At 38.6% G+C, this 17149-nt stretch overlaps 1 protein-coding gene across 1 annotated transcript in view; it reads left to right on the top strand.

Moving 5' to 3' along the window:
- lt (vacuolar protein sorting-associated protein light) overlaps window positions 1-17149 on the top strand; it is a 51342-nt gene that overhangs the window by 14477 nt on the left and 19716 nt on the right. Inside the window, exons 8-13 of the mRNA XM_071663652.1 lie at window positions 650-777; window positions 4353-4476; window positions 5555-5712; window positions 10137-10312; window positions 10507-10696; window positions 11988-12180. Coding sequence (XP_071519753.1) covers window positions 650-777; window positions 4353-4476; window positions 5555-5712; window positions 10137-10312; window positions 10507-10696; window positions 11988-12180 — 969 coding nt within the window. The remainder of the gene's footprint in view (window positions 1-649; window positions 778-4352; window positions 4477-5554; window positions 5713-10136; window positions 10313-10506; window positions 10697-11987; window positions 12181-17149) is intronic.

Genomic DNA, 17149 nt, shown 5'->3' with positions numbered 1-17149 from the left:
AAGGTTCTTTAGAGTTATGAGAGTCACCAGAAGGTAGCATCTGCATCAATTTAGGTGGGTTTCAAAGATCACTGAATGACAGTGGGCTGGTTAAAGTGCTGCAACAAGCTGGAGTCAGGGAGTGAATGTGAGTGCTAGCAGGGTCATTGGAGGTGCTAGCACTGCTTAGGGTTTAGGAGACCTTGAAAAATTGAGTTAAGGTGAAGTGGTTTACTATGTACTGCTTTTTGAGATAAATCTCTTTTTAGATATTTCCAGTCCTCCACTCTGACCCCATGTTTATCATCTCAGAAGACATGTAGGAGGTATGCAGGTAGTATTCTTATTCCCCTATCCCTAGGGATAGGGAAAATTTCAATGCTTTATATATTCACTACCTCTGTTTTCTCAACTGATTTTTTCTGTTTTGGAAACCTTTAAGTTAACGATAAAAGATTAGATTTATGTTGCACTGTCATATGCAAACTGATTTTTTTTTCATCTGGTAATGAAGATTGGTTAGAATACAGCTAAAGCCCATATTATGATTTATCTTATTACCTTTGATGGATAATGTATTTCCACACAACACTCAGGGTGTTCATATCTTCTTACTTAAAGTGAGCAATTGAAGCTATTATGAATCATGTTAATGATGTTTACTTTACAGAGTGCTTAGTTGGGGAGCGTCAGTTCTACATTGTGTGCCCCCAAGATGTAGTCGTTGCCAAACCAAGGAGTGCTGATGATCGCATCGAATGGTTGCTGGAGAACAAGAAACATGCAGAAGCTCTTGAGGTATGTAATCAATTAGGCATACTATGGAGACATTGCTGAGGTGCACTATATAGGCACTCTTTAGAGTGACTCTTTCAAGAATCAATTTTTGGCTTGCACCACATTAGGAATTCACTTTATTCATTTTCAGACCATGTAAATGGGCTCGAAAATCTGTCAGGTTAAATACACTCATGTCACCCAACTTATATTACCAAGAACCGCTATCAGCATTTTTCTTTTCTGCAATTGTGTTGCCATAATGACATGTTCACTTTAGGAAATTTGGGTTTAGGACCTTCAAACCCTCAGTCTGTCTGGTCAGAAACAGTCTTTCCCTGCCTGCCTGTTGTCCTTTTAAACTAGATAGTGGCTAATAACCTGTTCTTGGGTGGCCCATGGGTGAGCAGAGACTGTCATAGAGTTGATATCATTTACCGATTGGCTTCTGGCCTTAGATAGCTCACTTTTTTCCAGGGTTGCATGCTGTCAGGACACACTGCCAATGTACTGGCTTCTACTGTCATATGGATCAGTATGTTTTTTACCTGTGGTATGGCTTATGTCTTCATCTGCTATTTTGCAATGGAGCTCATGGTACACATACCTGGAGCTTCTAATGTACCGCGAGATATTTGCTGAGATGAGCTATCTTGATTCCTGGGTCATCATTAGGGTATTTGAGAGAAAATATATACATATACATTTTTTTGTAATTATTATTATGTATCCCAAGGATCCCTTCTCCATGGTTTCCTGTACCTTCTAGACAACTCTGCAAACTGTAGTAGGGAAAGAGGGGAAGGATGGTCTCTTCTTGAGTGAGAAGTTTTTTGCTGTGATTGCATTCCAACGATAAAGCATCACTGAAGGTGCTTCTGCACTCATGGCATAAACACAAGTAGTTGGTTTCCTGTAATGCCAAATTATACATGTATATGTCAGTTGACAAAACAGAATACAGTCTTGTTAAAGAAGTTTCTCTTCAAATGAAAGTAAAGGAAGGAGACAGGAAGTTGGGGTTGTTGCACTTATCATTAAAAGAATAGATCTAGAGGGCTTTGCTATTTCTTTTATTCTCCCTTGAGAAGGAAAATCCTTGTTACATCTAAGTCTAACTTTACTGGAGACAGAAATGCCCTTTCAAAGCTATTGAGCTGGGTCTTCAGCCGGTGTAAGTTGACTTCAGGACTTGTGAGATATTTGAAGATCTACAGGCGGTGATGCTAAAAAATACAAACATTGAAAGGTTTTGGTTGGAGTTGGAATTTCAGCCACCCCTGTTAAGAAAAGATTAGGATATTCCCTAACTTAACTATTTCTGGATTATAGTGGAGAAATGATTGGCAAGGACATGATAAAGTCTGCAGTGGGAACCAGTTTTGCCCATGAGAAGGATTCAAACATGAAAAGATTGATTTTGGATCTTTGTTTTCAAAATACCCTCATACTGTAACACAGCTCTTAAGATGATGACTTTACTTAATGTATTGCGGACGTTACAGTTTATATTTTTTTATATTTTTATTTTGCTCTGTCGCTGTCTCCCGCGTTTGTGAGGTAGTGCAAGGAAACAGATGAAAGAAATGGCCCAACCCACCCCCATACGCATGTATGTACATACACGTCCACACACGCAAATATACATACCTATACATCTCAATCTACACATATATATACACACACAGACATGTACATATATACACATGTACATAATTCTTACTGTCTGCCTTTATTTATTCCCATTGCCACCTCGCCATACATGGAATAACATCCCCCTCCCCCCTCATGTGTGCGAGGTAGCGCTAGGAAAAGACAACAAAGGCCCCATTTGTTCACGCTCAGTCTCTAGCTGTCATGTAATAATGCCTGAAACCACAGCTCCCTTTCCACATCCAGGCCCCACAGAACTTTCCATGGTTTACCCCAGATGCTTCACTGCAGTTTAACGACTGGATAATTATCCGAGACTTGAAGGGTGCCAACTGGCATTTCCATTACTCTCCAGAATGAGGGAGTCTTTGGCATTTAAATTGGTAAACAAACTACAGTTCAAGGTGATTACCTTAACAAATTTTAGAGTTTTTGCCCCTTTTTCTGTCAGTCTGGACTTCAAGGAGAAATATGCCATACAAAGGCTTGGACTCCTAATAACCTTAAAATAAGGGAGGCTATCTTTTACCTTGACAAGTTCTACTAATTCTTAGCCAAATCTTTACATGGCAAGGAATAGGTTTGAAGACTCAAACTGAGACTCTAAATATAATAAAAAACTTATTTGCATATTTCCTTGCACTTTTACTTAATAAAATGTTAGATTTTGCTGTGATCTTATACCTTGTTAGTCTTATTGTTTGTTGGGATATTTTTCCATGTAGAAAGACTGTATCTAGGGTAGATATACAGGCCACATGTCACAAAAGTTTTGTTCTTAAATGATCAGCTTAAAAAGGTCTTCTTGTTTTTGTTTTAAGCAGCTTATTTTGTCTTGATCTGTATAAAAGAAAAATGAATTTTCTTGCAACTGTTTCTAAAAAAGAAAAATGCATTTTCTTTTAGCTATGTTATCATTACACATCATATCTTGCTGATAGAGGTCGTGCTTCATTGGGACTCTACACCCTCAGCTCAGAAAACATGAAATCAGTCACACAACTAGAAGGGATTTACAGGGTTTTATGTGGTTTGTGTGCACAGTGCTAGAATCTGTGCATTGTCATGAATTTGACTGAATTGGCTCTTCTTGCGAAGGAGATTCTTACCTAGCAGAAAATGGCAAATGACGTAAAAGATGTTAGCTGTTACTACAGATTTTAGTTTCATAGGCGTCTTTAACAATTCTGTGTTTGCTTCACACATTTAACACTTTCATCCTACAGCTAGTGCCTACCGTCTGAGCGTATAGGTGTTTGTAACATTGTGCTTCCAGCCTTTTATAGGAAATTAACTGGATAACCAGATAATGTTGTATACAAGGGTCAATGCATTATCAGTGAACTGAATCAGGGCATGTGAAGCATCTGGGGAAATCATGGAAAGGTCTGTAGGGCCAAGTTGTGGATAGGGGCTTTAGTCTCAGTAATTGCACTGAGAGCTAGAGAATGGATGAGAAAATGTGGCTCTTTTTTTTGTCTATTCCTAATGATACCTGCAAATGCAGGAAATGGCAATTGAATATGAAAAAAGAGATATATGAGAGAGGGAAAAAAATTTACTTTTTTGTGTAGAATTGATTGCCTTATTTGAAAGGATTCTTCTTTTTTTTCTACCTAGTTACAGAAAATGTAATTGATGAAGACCTTCCATGTATGTACATACTATAAGAAAACATTTCCAGTAGCTATAGGAATTAGCAGTTTTGATCTTTACATAATTAAAGTAAGTTAAAGGCTGCTTCCTCGTTGATAGAATCATCGTTGAATCCAGTGAAGCTGTTGAAGTTTAGAGAACCATGAAGAAAATTAGATTAGTTTGATTACTTTCTGTATACTATGGAGAGGGTATATTTCCATTGTGGCCTGTACCATCTACTTCTGTAGCATTTTGTGAAGATATCTTTTTCCCGCATCTCTAATACTCATCGCTTGACCTCTCAGGTGGTAAAGACATCAAGGGAAGTTCAGCGCTATACTCTGCTCAGTGTTGGTAGGGTATATTTAGACCATCTGATGGCCTGTGGCAGTTACCAGGATGCAGCCAAGCTTTGCACACAAATACTTGGTGAGTTTACTTGCTTTCTAAGGCAAGATAGGCATATTATCCATATAGTTGAACTGATCATTTCATGTTCGTATACAAACTTCCTTTTATATTATTGGTAATGTGGAATCTTTGCTTACATAAACTGTATGTTGATTTACTTGTGAATGCTTATTCCTACAGCTATTCTATTTAAGGCTAGTTTGCATTTCCCATTGTCAAGTATAGTGAGCTTTAACGTATTTTCCATTCATTCAAATCCCTGCATATCAACACACTCCTTTATACAAACAACTCTTTCAGCCATATCTTCTAGTTATGCTATCCCTCCATTTTATTTATGATCTCTTGTAACTTTTCTGCCTTTATTACTTGTATGTTTAAGACAGTTCCCATTTATGTATAGTAGATCAGTTACCTTTTAGTTAACTAGTTACATAAATATGTTGATTAGATGAAAAATAAAAGATTTGGGAAGAGAAATAAGAAATTAAAGGATAATAGAATATTTTTATAAATGGGTGTCCCTGCTAAGTATGGTAGGATCCTATTTTTGCCAGACCACTGTTTATTGTTTGCTTGTGAACTGTCTTGGAAACAGCACCTCTTTTTCACCACATCCTCAATCCCAAACCCTTAATTCATTTTTGGTATCTGAAGTCTTAAGCCTGACTCACTTGGAACCCTTAACCACTTCTTGCAAATTTCCCAGCATTAAGCACATTCGTTACATCCTTCATGTGTTGTATCCTAGTTTATAAATGCTGCATTGGCAGAGCTTCTGTAAGATTTTCTCCTGCCATTCTCATGACCAAGCTGTAATCCACACATTTTAATTATGGTGTAAGTTTGTGTTTTAATTATGGTGTAAGTTTGCGTTGTTTATCTCTCACTTTGCCATGTAGTATCTATAATTTCTTTAGTTATGATCACTAAATGACTTACTGCACAAACAAATTCTCGTTCTGATTACTTTTACCCTGTTTACCCTGTCTTGTCACGTTTTTTTGTAAAGTGTTGTCAAAAGATGTGCGAATGGATAAATCCCTCCAAACAAGAACCTTTTGAACCAAATTACCTCTTTGCTCCTTGGGCACAGGTTCTGACAAGGCACTCTGGGAGGAAGCAGTGGTGAGATTCACCCGTGTTCGTCAATTGCGTGTGTTAAGTCCACACCTACCCCTTGGTCATGGTGTCAATCTGGATCCTGCAGTGTATCAGAATGTCTTGCTGGACTTGCTGCAGACTGACCATCAAGTGAGTTATATGTCACACTCATTGCAATAGATTAACTTTAGTTCAGAGATGTGGCAACTGATCGGCATTTACTTTAGCTATTTTCTAATATATACATATTACCAAATAACCAGGTAATATTGTGACATTGTGATGGTGTATAAATGCATTATCAGAATGATAGCTATGGTTTTTCAAGGCTTATTCCACTCAAATGACCACAGAAATATGAGCTTGGTGTGCTGAAATATGATTGTTCAGGGAATGCATGGAATGAATAAGGAAAAAGCTGAAAATATTGTTTATGGAATTGTAAGTCTAGTGATCACTATTGTCAGTAAGGGAGCTCCCAAGCAAGCTCATTGCAGTAATCATACAGACAGCACCAAAGAAATTTACAAGCTTAAAAACATGATTGGTGATGAATTAATTTGAGTGGTGTCATCAATTCACATGCTGCTTTGGATATGAGGAGTCAGTGAGAGCTACTCTGGACATCATTTAAGGATTTAATGGTCCCAGCCTTCATTTGTTATTAGCATCTTTCCATCACAGGTGGAAAATGTATTATGCATTTCAGTCCCCCACAAGTTGTCAAAGAGAGTGCAGGACATACACTGGAAATCTGTTCACGAGAGACTTGGGAGTCACCAGTTCCCTGCCTTAAGAGAATAGTGAAAAAGACCAACTGTCTCCTGGCAAATATTAGAATTGCATTCCAATTTATGAATAAAGAAATTTTGAGAAAGCTGTTTGTAGGTAGTAGTTGGCAGGCAGCCAATGACTAGGGAGGTATATCACGGGTACAAGCTGCCCAGGTATTGGGAGGATTAGTGATGGCAGAGTAGTGAGCCAGGACTTCAGTGGTTAAGTTGGATTCCTCTGACCCAGGTAGCTATCTTTTCTTTCTTCCTCACCCACACTTGAACTACTGGCATTCTGTTCACAAACATAATCTCTTGAAATACATGGCACTTGACAACACTTGGCTCACACAGCTCATTCTTTATAACTCTAGATTTTGCTGCAGTGAGCACTATGTGCTAGCCTTTTGGCAAAATGGTTAGAGCAAGTAGGTATAAGTAATAGATAGGAACATTTAGGTAGGAGCATTAGGTAGAGCTAGTAGGTTGTAACATTATTTAGGACCATTAGGTAGTAGTCAGTTGGAAAATTAGGTTCTTTTACCTTGTGTACGAGACTAAATGTGTATTGAATAACTTTGGATCCACAAAGAGTTTCAGTTTGTATAGTGTATTACAAGTATTGATTATTATTATTATTATTATCATTATTATTATTATTATTATTATTATTATTATTATTATTATTATTATTATTATGTATATGTGTGTGTGTGGGCGTTTATGTATATACATGTGTGGGTGGATGGGTTGGGCCACTATTTCATCTGTTTCCTTGTGCTACCTCACTAACAGCAACAAAGTATGATAAATATAGATAAATAAATATATTATTTTATCTATATTTATTATACTTTGCTGCTGTCTCCCACGTTAGCGAAGTAGCGCAAGGAAACAGACGAAAGAATGGTCCAACCCACCCACATACACATGTATATACATAAACGTCCACACATGCACATATACATACCTATAAATTTCAACGTATACCTACATATACTTTTTTTTCCATACATATTCGCCTTATCCCGCATTAGCGAGGTAGCGTTAAGAACAGAGGAGTGAGCCTTAGAGGGTATATTCTCACTTGGCCCATCTCTCCGTTCCCTCTTTAGGAAAATTATAAACGGAAGGGGAGGATTTCCAGCCCCCCGCTCCCTCCCCTTTTAGTTGCCTTTTGTGACATGCAGGGAATACGTGGGAAGTATTCTTTCTCCCCTATCCCAGGGATGATACATATACATACACAGACATATACATATATACACATGTACATATTCATGCTTGCTGCCTTCATCCATTCATGTCGCCACACATGAAATGGTACCCCCTTCCCCCCGCGCACGTGTGAGGTAGCACTAGGAAAAGACAACAAAGGCCACATTCGTTCACACTCAGTCTCTAGTTGTCATGTGTAATGCACCCAAACCACAGCTCCCTTTCCACATCCAGGCACCACAAAACTTTCCATGGTTTACCCCAGATGCTTCACATACCCTGGTTCAATCCATTGACAGCACGTCGACCCCAGTATACCACATCGTTCCAATTCACTCTATTCCTTGCATGCCTTTCACCCTCCTGTATGTTCAGGCCCCGATCATTCAAAATCTTTTTCACTCCATCATTCCACTTCCAATTTGGTCTCCCACTTCTCCTCGTTCCCTCCACCTCTGACACATATATCCTCTTTGCCAATCTTTCATCACTCATTCTGTCCATGTGACCAAACCATTTCAATACACCCTCTTCTGCTCTCTCAGCCACACTCTTTTTATTACCACACATCTCTCTTATCCTTTCCTTACTTACTTGATTAAACCACCTCACACCACATATTGTCATCAAACATCTTATTTCCAACACATCCACCCTCCTCCGCACAACCCTATCTATAGCCCACAACTTGCAACCGTATAACATTGTTGGAACCACTATTCTGTCAGACATGCCCATTTTTGCTCTCCTAGATAATGTTCTCGCCTTCCACACATTCTTCAATGCTCCCAGAACTTACTTGTTTATTATATATCAGTGAAAATTTTTTCATTCACTAATTATTTATGCATACATGAAACAGCAGTCTGTAGATACACACAAGGTGAATGCACAAGATCCCTATTTTCAACAAAGGCGAAGCAGCATAGAATTAAGCATCAATGAAAATTTTCTTATTCTTTTATTTATCTATACGAATATGAGACAGCAAGCTGCAGACATACTCAATCTGAATGCATGAGAGCCCTGTGTTCAATAGGGTTAAAGCAATATAACTTGCTCCTAGTAAATACTTAGGCTAATCGCTGCTACCTGAGTACAGTAGGAAGAGTATTATAGATCTCACTGCTAAGTTTAAGTAGAAAAGCTAAGTTGCTGCAGATGAATAGTGTATGTTAAGTCTAATAGAGTACAATTTGGTGTCATTGAATTACTGCATAGTTTAAGAGCTGTATCTTTAGGTGACAATACCATTGTTAGATACACTTGATTAGAAATTCATTAATGGTTAATTATTTTTTGAAGGATGCTACCTTTGTTCAATAACCTTTCCAGGAAATTTATTAATGCTGGTATTAGTAGTATTAATGATAATAACAATAATGATTGTTTTAATGACAAATGATAAGTGTGATAATAATGAAAATGGTGGTGGTGATACTGTTAAAAGAAGAACAACAGCATTAGTTAATGCAATTATCCTTCTATCATTGCCACTACTGCTATTAGTGACAATGATGATTTTTTTTCATACTTGATGGCCATTTCCTGTGTTAGTGAGGCAGAGAAGGAACAGATGAAGGAATGCCACAGCTGCTCACATCCATTCTCTTGCTGTCAAGTGTAATGCACTGAAACCACAGCTTCCCATCCACAGCTGCATTCCAGTGGTTATTCAGTGTTGAGAGTATATGGATTGTTTTAAGGGAGGTCAGTGGCAGATGACATAGTGGAATGAAATCAGAAAAAGATGGAAAGGAGTGGAGTGTTACTGTTTTGATGAAATTGTTAAAGAGTCAAAGAAAACTTGGAGGATTTAGAAGAGGATATTATATGAGGATTGTTAAAATGAAGGATGATATCATGAGATGTATGGGTGAATGGTGAAAAGTTGGTAAGAGTTAGAGATAACACTTATGGAGTATTATTGCAGCATTAGATGGGTTAGATATGCATTGTGATTGATATCTATTTCTGGAAATCAAAGCAAATGGAGCTGTGATTTCATATTTGACACTGCTTCACACCCAGGTGACAGTCCGAATTCCTTTGAGTCATATGTCCATCAGGGACTGTCAAGGACTACTGTTGTGTATGAGGTTTGTAATTAAGGTGGCATTGAGAGCCTCTGATTTTTTTTTTTTTTTTTTTTAGAAAATACTGGGGCATTACATTTTTTTTATTTTGTTCATGTCCATTTTCTGTACTTTCCACTCTGTGAATGCCTCAACCTTCAGTCAGTATTATTCGCATGCCAATATATATATATATGCTTGGGGATAGGGGAGAAAGAATACTTCCCATGTATTCCCTGCGTGTTGTAGAAGGCGACTAAAAGGGGAGAGAGCAGGGGGCTGGAAATCCTCCCCTCCCATTTATAATTTTCCAAAAGAAGGAACGGAGAGGAGGGCCAAGTGAGGATATTCCCTCTAAGGCTCACTCCTCTGTTCTTAATGCTACCTCGCTAATGCGGGATAAGGCGAAAATGTATGAAAAAAAGAAGAAAATATATAAACCTCGCTATCGTGGGAAATGGCGAATAGTACGAAAGAAAGATATATATTTTGCTTATTCACTTTTCAGGGATTTCTCCAAGTGGTTCAGGACTGGCCTGGTCATCTCTACAATGTTTCATACATCATCAATAACGTCCTTGAGACCCTTGCTCGGAACACTAATAATATGACATTACTTCAAGCTCTTGCTCACCTCTATTCAAACATTGATAAACATGATAAAGCTCTTGCCATCTATCTGAAGTAAGTAAAGCTCCCATTATGTTCACTCTGTCCTTGCATTTGCTGCATTTTCATTGTTATTTAAACTGCATTTTGTTGATCATGTTTGTAGGAGAACCTCATAAAGATGTGGTACTCTCTGTTACCCTTTGATGTGATATACTTGATGATATTCTATTATTTTGTGTTAATTCAAATACTTTTTGTAATTACAGATTGAAACATAAAGATGTTTTCTCTCTCATCGCTCGTCACAATTTGTATGGCTGTGTAGCAAAACATGTCGTGGAGCTGATGGTTCTAGATTCTACTCCAACACTGGAGATCTGTTGCCAGCATATCAATATTGTCCCACCAGAAAATGTTGTGTCTGCTCTTTCTACACATCCACAGTTTCTTTACAAGGTGAGCAGTTAGGGCAAGAAATAATTTTTTGGGCTTGGTCTTTAGAGTAATGAGACTTCCAGCTGCTTAGTATCATATAGTCATTTGCATCGTATTTACTAGGTATCTTTTGGCAGCTGAGAGCATTAGGATATGTTTTCCATGAATATTTCAAGTATAGAAGTGTTTGAATATGTTTCAATTTTGAACCAAAAAGTTTTTTGAGCTGAAAAATACCCTGCAATTTTTTATTTTTTTTTCAGATGAATAGATTTCCTTCAAAACCTCATTATAAGTATTATTTTTCATGCTAGATACAAATCTTGTGTTAAAATATTGTTTGGTCATCTATATGATCCTCAATTAAACTGTGAAATAAAGGCGTTTTAAAGTATCAATTGATAATTTGCATCGTATGTACTGGGTATCTATCAGGAACTGAGAGCATTATGATATATTTTCCATGATTATTTCAAGTATAGAAGTGTTTGAATATGTTATGTTTCAGTTTTGAAACAAAATGTCTTTTAAGCTGAAAAATACCCTGAATTATTACCTGCAGTTTTTGGTATTTTTCTCAGAGAATTAGATTTCCTTCAAAGTCTTTAATTAAACTGTGGCAATTTTGAGTATCATCTGATCATTTACATCGTATTTACTGGGTATCAGTCAGTAACTGAGAGCATTATGTTATATTTTCCAAGATGATTTCAAGTATAGAAGGGTTTGAATATATTATGTTTCAATTTTGAAACAAAAATTTTTTTCAGCTGAAAAATACCCTGAACTATTACCTGCAGTTTTTGGTATTTTTCTCAGAGAAATAGATTTTCCTCAAAGTCTTATTATAAGTATTAATTTTCATGCTGAATATGAATCTGGGGTTAAAATATTGTTTGGTTGTCTATATGATCTTAAATTAAGCTGTGAAATAAAGGCAGTTTTGAAGTATCATCTGATTATTTGTATTGTAGCTACTGGGTATCTGTCAGTAACTGAGAGCATTATGATATATTTTCTATGATTTTATCAAGTATTGAAGTATCTGAATATGTTTCAATTTTGAAACAAAAATTTTTTTGAGCTGAAGGCTCCACACATACATCAGAATGTAATGTTTTCCTAATGGTGTGGTGTTGAGGAGCTTGAAGAAGAAAAGGCAGTATGATTTTTCTTTTTTTTATTATTATTACTGTGATGCTGCTGTATTCAAAAGACAGGTGGTAAATATCCCAGAGTTTTTCATGAATTTCCTTAAACAATTGAATGACCTTAATATTCAGATTATAATGGTCTCTTTTTTCTCTTGCAGTACCTGGATGCCCTTTATGAACATCGCCGTGAGTTAAGCAAGACATACCATAGTCAGCTGGTGGCCCTGTACGCTGACTATGATAGGAAAAAGCTTCTGCCACTCTTGCTTACATCCGGCTCATATGATCTTTGTGATGCTCTAGAAGTCTGCCGGTCACGCTGCCTCACCACAGAGACCATCCATCTTTTAGGTATGTTGAGATCATTCAACCATTCTGTCAGCCATAAGTACACATCTTAAGGATACATGAAATAATTCATCTTTTAATTTTTTTTAGACTGGTTGTTTCTAAGATCATTGTAGAATAATGATTCTGGAGTCAGCTGAGGTCATTCATCTTTAAATCACTTTGAACTGTTGGTATTTTGGTTTATTTCACCTCCCTCATTTCACTGATCCTTTGAGACCATTTTCTAGTCATATGCAGCCTTTTATTTCCTAGGCCTGTTGAGACCATTCACTTAAGTTTTCAAGTACAGTTGAATAAAACCAAATGAAAATTTCAGGAGGTGAATGGGAAGTGAATAAAATGTTGAGAAGAGGTATATAGAAACGAACAAAGAAATAGGTATATATTTGTATGAGATAGAAGTGGAAGGAGTATATAAAAGATTGCAAAATCATTAGTTACAGATTGTTATATGTAACGTTAAGAATATGAGCAAGTGAACTGCATGCTGTGGAGAGTATTGTAAATAGAGGTGATGTGAGTCAGCTTAGTAAGTAAAGAGAAATAGAAAGGAGCCCCTTTCTAAGTGTGTATGTGTGTGCCAAAAGAGAAAAAGTAAACTGCATATTTGTAAGTGTATGCAAAGTGAAATGGCAAGAAGCACTTATATAACTGTGGAAGTCGATTTGCTGGACATGGGATGGGGATGGGTAAGTGATTTTAGAGGGAGCATGTACTTGATTTACTACACTACACATATTGGGAATGTAATTAATGATTATTATTTTTTTTTTATTATACTTTGTCGCTGTCTCCCGCATTTGCGAGGTAGCGCAAGGAAACAGACGAAAGAAATGGCCCAACCCCCCCCATACACATGTATATACATATGTCCACACACGCAAATATACATACCTACACAGCTTTCCATGGTTTACCCCAGACGCTTCACATGCCTTGATTCAATCCACTGACAGCACGTCAACCCCGGTATACCACATCGCTCCAATTCACTCTATTCCTTGCCCTCCTTTCACCCTCCTGCATGTTCAGGCCCCGATCACACAAAATCTTTTTCACTCCATCTTTCCACCTCCAATTTGGTCTCCCTCTTCTCCTCGTTCCCTCCACCTCCGACACATATATTCTCTTGGTCAATCTTTCCTCACTCATTCTCTCCATGTGCCCAAACCACTTCAGAACACCCTCTTCTGCTCTCGCAACCACGCTCTTTTTATTTCCACACATCTCTCTTACCCTTACGTTACTCACTCGATCAAACCACCTCACACCACACATTGTCCTCAAACATCTCATTTCCAGCACATCCATCCTCCTGCGCACAACTCTATCCATAGCCCACGCCTCGCAACCATACAACATTGTTGGAACCACTATTCCTTCAAACATACCCATTTTTGCTTTCCGAGATAATGTTCTCGACTTCCACACATTCTTCAAGGCCCCCAGAATTTTCGCCCCCTCCCCCACCCTATGATCCACTTCCGCTTCCATGGTTCCATCCGCTGCCAGATCCACTCCCAGATATCTAAAACACTTCACTTCCTCCAGTTTTTCTCCATTCAAACTCACCTCCCAATTGACTTGACCCTCAACCCTACTGTACCTAATAACCTTGCGCTTATTCACATTTACTCTTAACCTTCTTCTTCCACACACTTTACCAAACTCAGTCACCAGCTTCTGCAGTTTCTCACATGAATCAGCCACCAGTGCTGTATCATCAGCGAACAACAACTGACTCACTTCCCAAGCTCTCTCATCCCCAACAGACTTCATACTTGCCCCTCTTTCCAAAACTCTTGCATTTACCTCCCTAACAACCCCATCCATAAACAAATTAAACAACCATGGAGACATCACACACCCCTGCCGCAAACCTACATTCACTGAGAACCAATCACTTTCCTCTCTTCCTACACGTACACATGCCTTACATCCTCAATAAAAACTTTTCACTGCTTCTAACAACTTTCCTCCCACACCATATATTCTTAATACCTTCCACAGAGCATCTTTATCAACTCTATCATATGCCTTCTCCAGATCCATAAATGCTACATACAAATCCATTTGCTTTTCTAAGTATTTCTCACATACATTCTTCAAAGCAAACACCTGATCCACACATCCTCTACCACTTCTGAAACCACACTGCTCTTCCCCAATCTGATGCTCTGTACATGCCTTCACTCTCTCAATCAATACCCTCCCATATAATTTACCAGGAATACTCAACAAACTTATACCTCTGTAATTTGAGCACTCACTCTTATCCCCTTTGCCTTTGTACAATGGCACTATGCACGCATTCCGCCAATCCTCAGGCACCTCACCATGAGTCATACATACATTAAATAACCTTACCAACCAGTCAACAATACAGTCACTCCCTTTTTTAATAAATTCCACTGCAATACCATCCAAACCTGCTGCCTTGCCGGCTTTCATCTTCCGCAAAGCTTTCACTACCTCTTCTCTGTTTACCAAATCATTTTCCCTAACCCTCTCACTTTGCACACCACCTCGACCAAAACACCCTATATCTGCCACTCTGTCATCAAACACATTCAACAAACCTTCAAAATACTCACTCCATCTCCTTCTCACATCACCACTACTTGTTATCACCTCCCCATTTGCGCCCTTCACTGAAGTTCCCATTTGCTCCCTTGTCTTACGCACTTTATTTACCTCCTTCCAGAACATCTTTTTATTCTCCCTAAAATTTAATGATACTCTCTCACCCCAACTCTCATTTGCCCTTTTTTTCACCTCTTGCACCTTTCTCTTGACCTCCTGTCTCTTTCTTTTATACATCTCCCACTCAATTGCATTTTTTCCCTGCAAAAATCGTCCAAATGCCTCTCTCTTCTCTTTCACTAGTACTCTTACTTCTTCATCCCACCACTCACTACCCTTTCTAATCAACCCACCTCCCACTCTTCTCATGCCACAAGCATCTTTTGCGCAATCCATCACTGATTCCCTAAATACATCCCATTCCTCCCCCACTCCCCTTACTTCCATTGTTCTCACCTTTTTCCATTCTGTACTCAGTCTCTCCTGGTACTTCCTCACACAGGTCTCCTTCCCAAGCTCACTAACTCTCACCACCCTCTTCACCCCAACATTCACTCTTCTTTTCTGAAAACCCATACAAATCTTCACCTTAGCCTCCACAAGATAATGATCAGACATCCCTCCAGTTGCACCTCTCAGCACATTAACATCCAAAAGTCTCTCTTTCGCACGCCTGTCAATTAACACGTAATCCAATAACGCTCTCTGGCCATCTCTCCTACTTACATAAGTATACTTATGTATATCTCGCTTTTTAAACCAGGTATTCCCAATCATCAGTCCTTTTTCAGCACATAAATCTACAAGCTCTTCACCATTTCCATTTACAACACTGAACACCCCATGTATACCAATTATTCCCTCAACTGCCACATTACTCACCTTTGCATTCAAATCACCCATCACTATAACCCGGTCTCGTGCATCAAAAACCACTAACACACTCATTCAGCTGCTCCCAAAACACTTGCCTCTCATGATCTTTCTTCTCATGCCCAGGTGCATATGCACCAATAATCACCCACCTCTCTCCATCAACTTTCAGTTTTACCCATATTAATCGAGAATTTACTTTCTTACACTCTATCACATACTCCCACAACTCCTGTTTCAGGAGTATTGCTACTCCTTCCCTTGCTCTTGTCCTCTCACTAACCCCTGACTTTACTCCCCAGACATTCCCAAACCACTCTTCCCCTTTACCCTTGAGCTTCGTTTCACTCAGAGCCAAAACATCCAGGTTCCTTTCCTCAAACATACTACCTATCTCTCCTTTTTTCACATCTTGGTTACATCCACACACATTTAGGCACCCCACTCTGAGCCTTCGAGGAGGATGAGCACTCCCCGCGTGACTCCTTCTTCTGTTTCCCATTTTAGAAAGTTAATACAAGGAGGGGAGGATTTCTGGCCCCCCGCTCCCGTCCCCTCTAGTCGCTTTCTACGACACGCGAGGAATACGTGGGAAGTATTCTTTCACCCCTATCCCCAGGGATAATATACATATATATATACATATACACATACACACACATACACATACATACGCACATACGTAATTAATGATAATAGGGAGATTAATTATCCCTGGGGATAGGGGAGAAAGAATACTTCCCATGTATTCCCTGCGTGTCGTAGAAGGCGACTAAAAGGGAAGGGAGCGAGGAGCTGGAAATCCTCCCCTCTTTTTTTTTCCCAAAAGAAGGAACAGAGAAGGGGGTCAGGTGAGGATATTCCCTCAAAGTTCCAGTCCTCTGTTCTTAATGCTACCTCGCTAATGTGGGAAATGGCGAATAGTATGAAAAGAAAAGAAGGGAGATTAATAAAAAGCAAGTCATCAGCCACCTTACTCATATTCCAGACCATCATGACCATGTTTCCAATCCTGAATTTGTTTCTCACCTTCAGTCCCTTGTGCTAAAAATACATAATATCACCTCCCTTTGATTTCTGTGATCACAGTCCTGTAGATATATCATTACTCACTGCACTTTCCCATCCTAGCCCTTCTAAATGCCAGATTTGGCATATCAATAATGCTGACTGAATTAGCTTTCATTTTTTTTTCCCCCTTTAGAAAAGGGTTGAGTCTAAAACTGTATGACTTGTCACCACTCCCAGTTTCATCTTTAAACTCAACCCACTTTCCATATACTACACTGTTCATTCTCTTTCCTTCATGAACCCAAGAATGCTGCAAAAAGGAAGAAAGTTGCTCAATTTTGAAAAGAAAAAAGTCAACAAATTTTTTGTTTTCCATTATGAATTGAATAAGATACTTGTTAGGATGTGCGTAAAAATGTGAGCTCACATAAGTTATTGAGATTGGACAGTACTAAAGTTAACACATAGAGGCCTTGGCAAGGGCTGATAGAGAGGGCACAGG

This window comes from Panulirus ornatus, chromosome 7, assembly GCF_036320965.1.
Source record: "Panulirus ornatus isolate Po-2019 chromosome 7, ASM3632096v1, whole genome shotgun sequence".
Lineage (NCBI taxonomy): Eukaryota > Metazoa > Arthropoda > Malacostraca > Decapoda > Palinuridae > Panulirus > Panulirus ornatus.
This window is presented reverse-complemented; position numbering and strand designations above follow the sequence as displayed.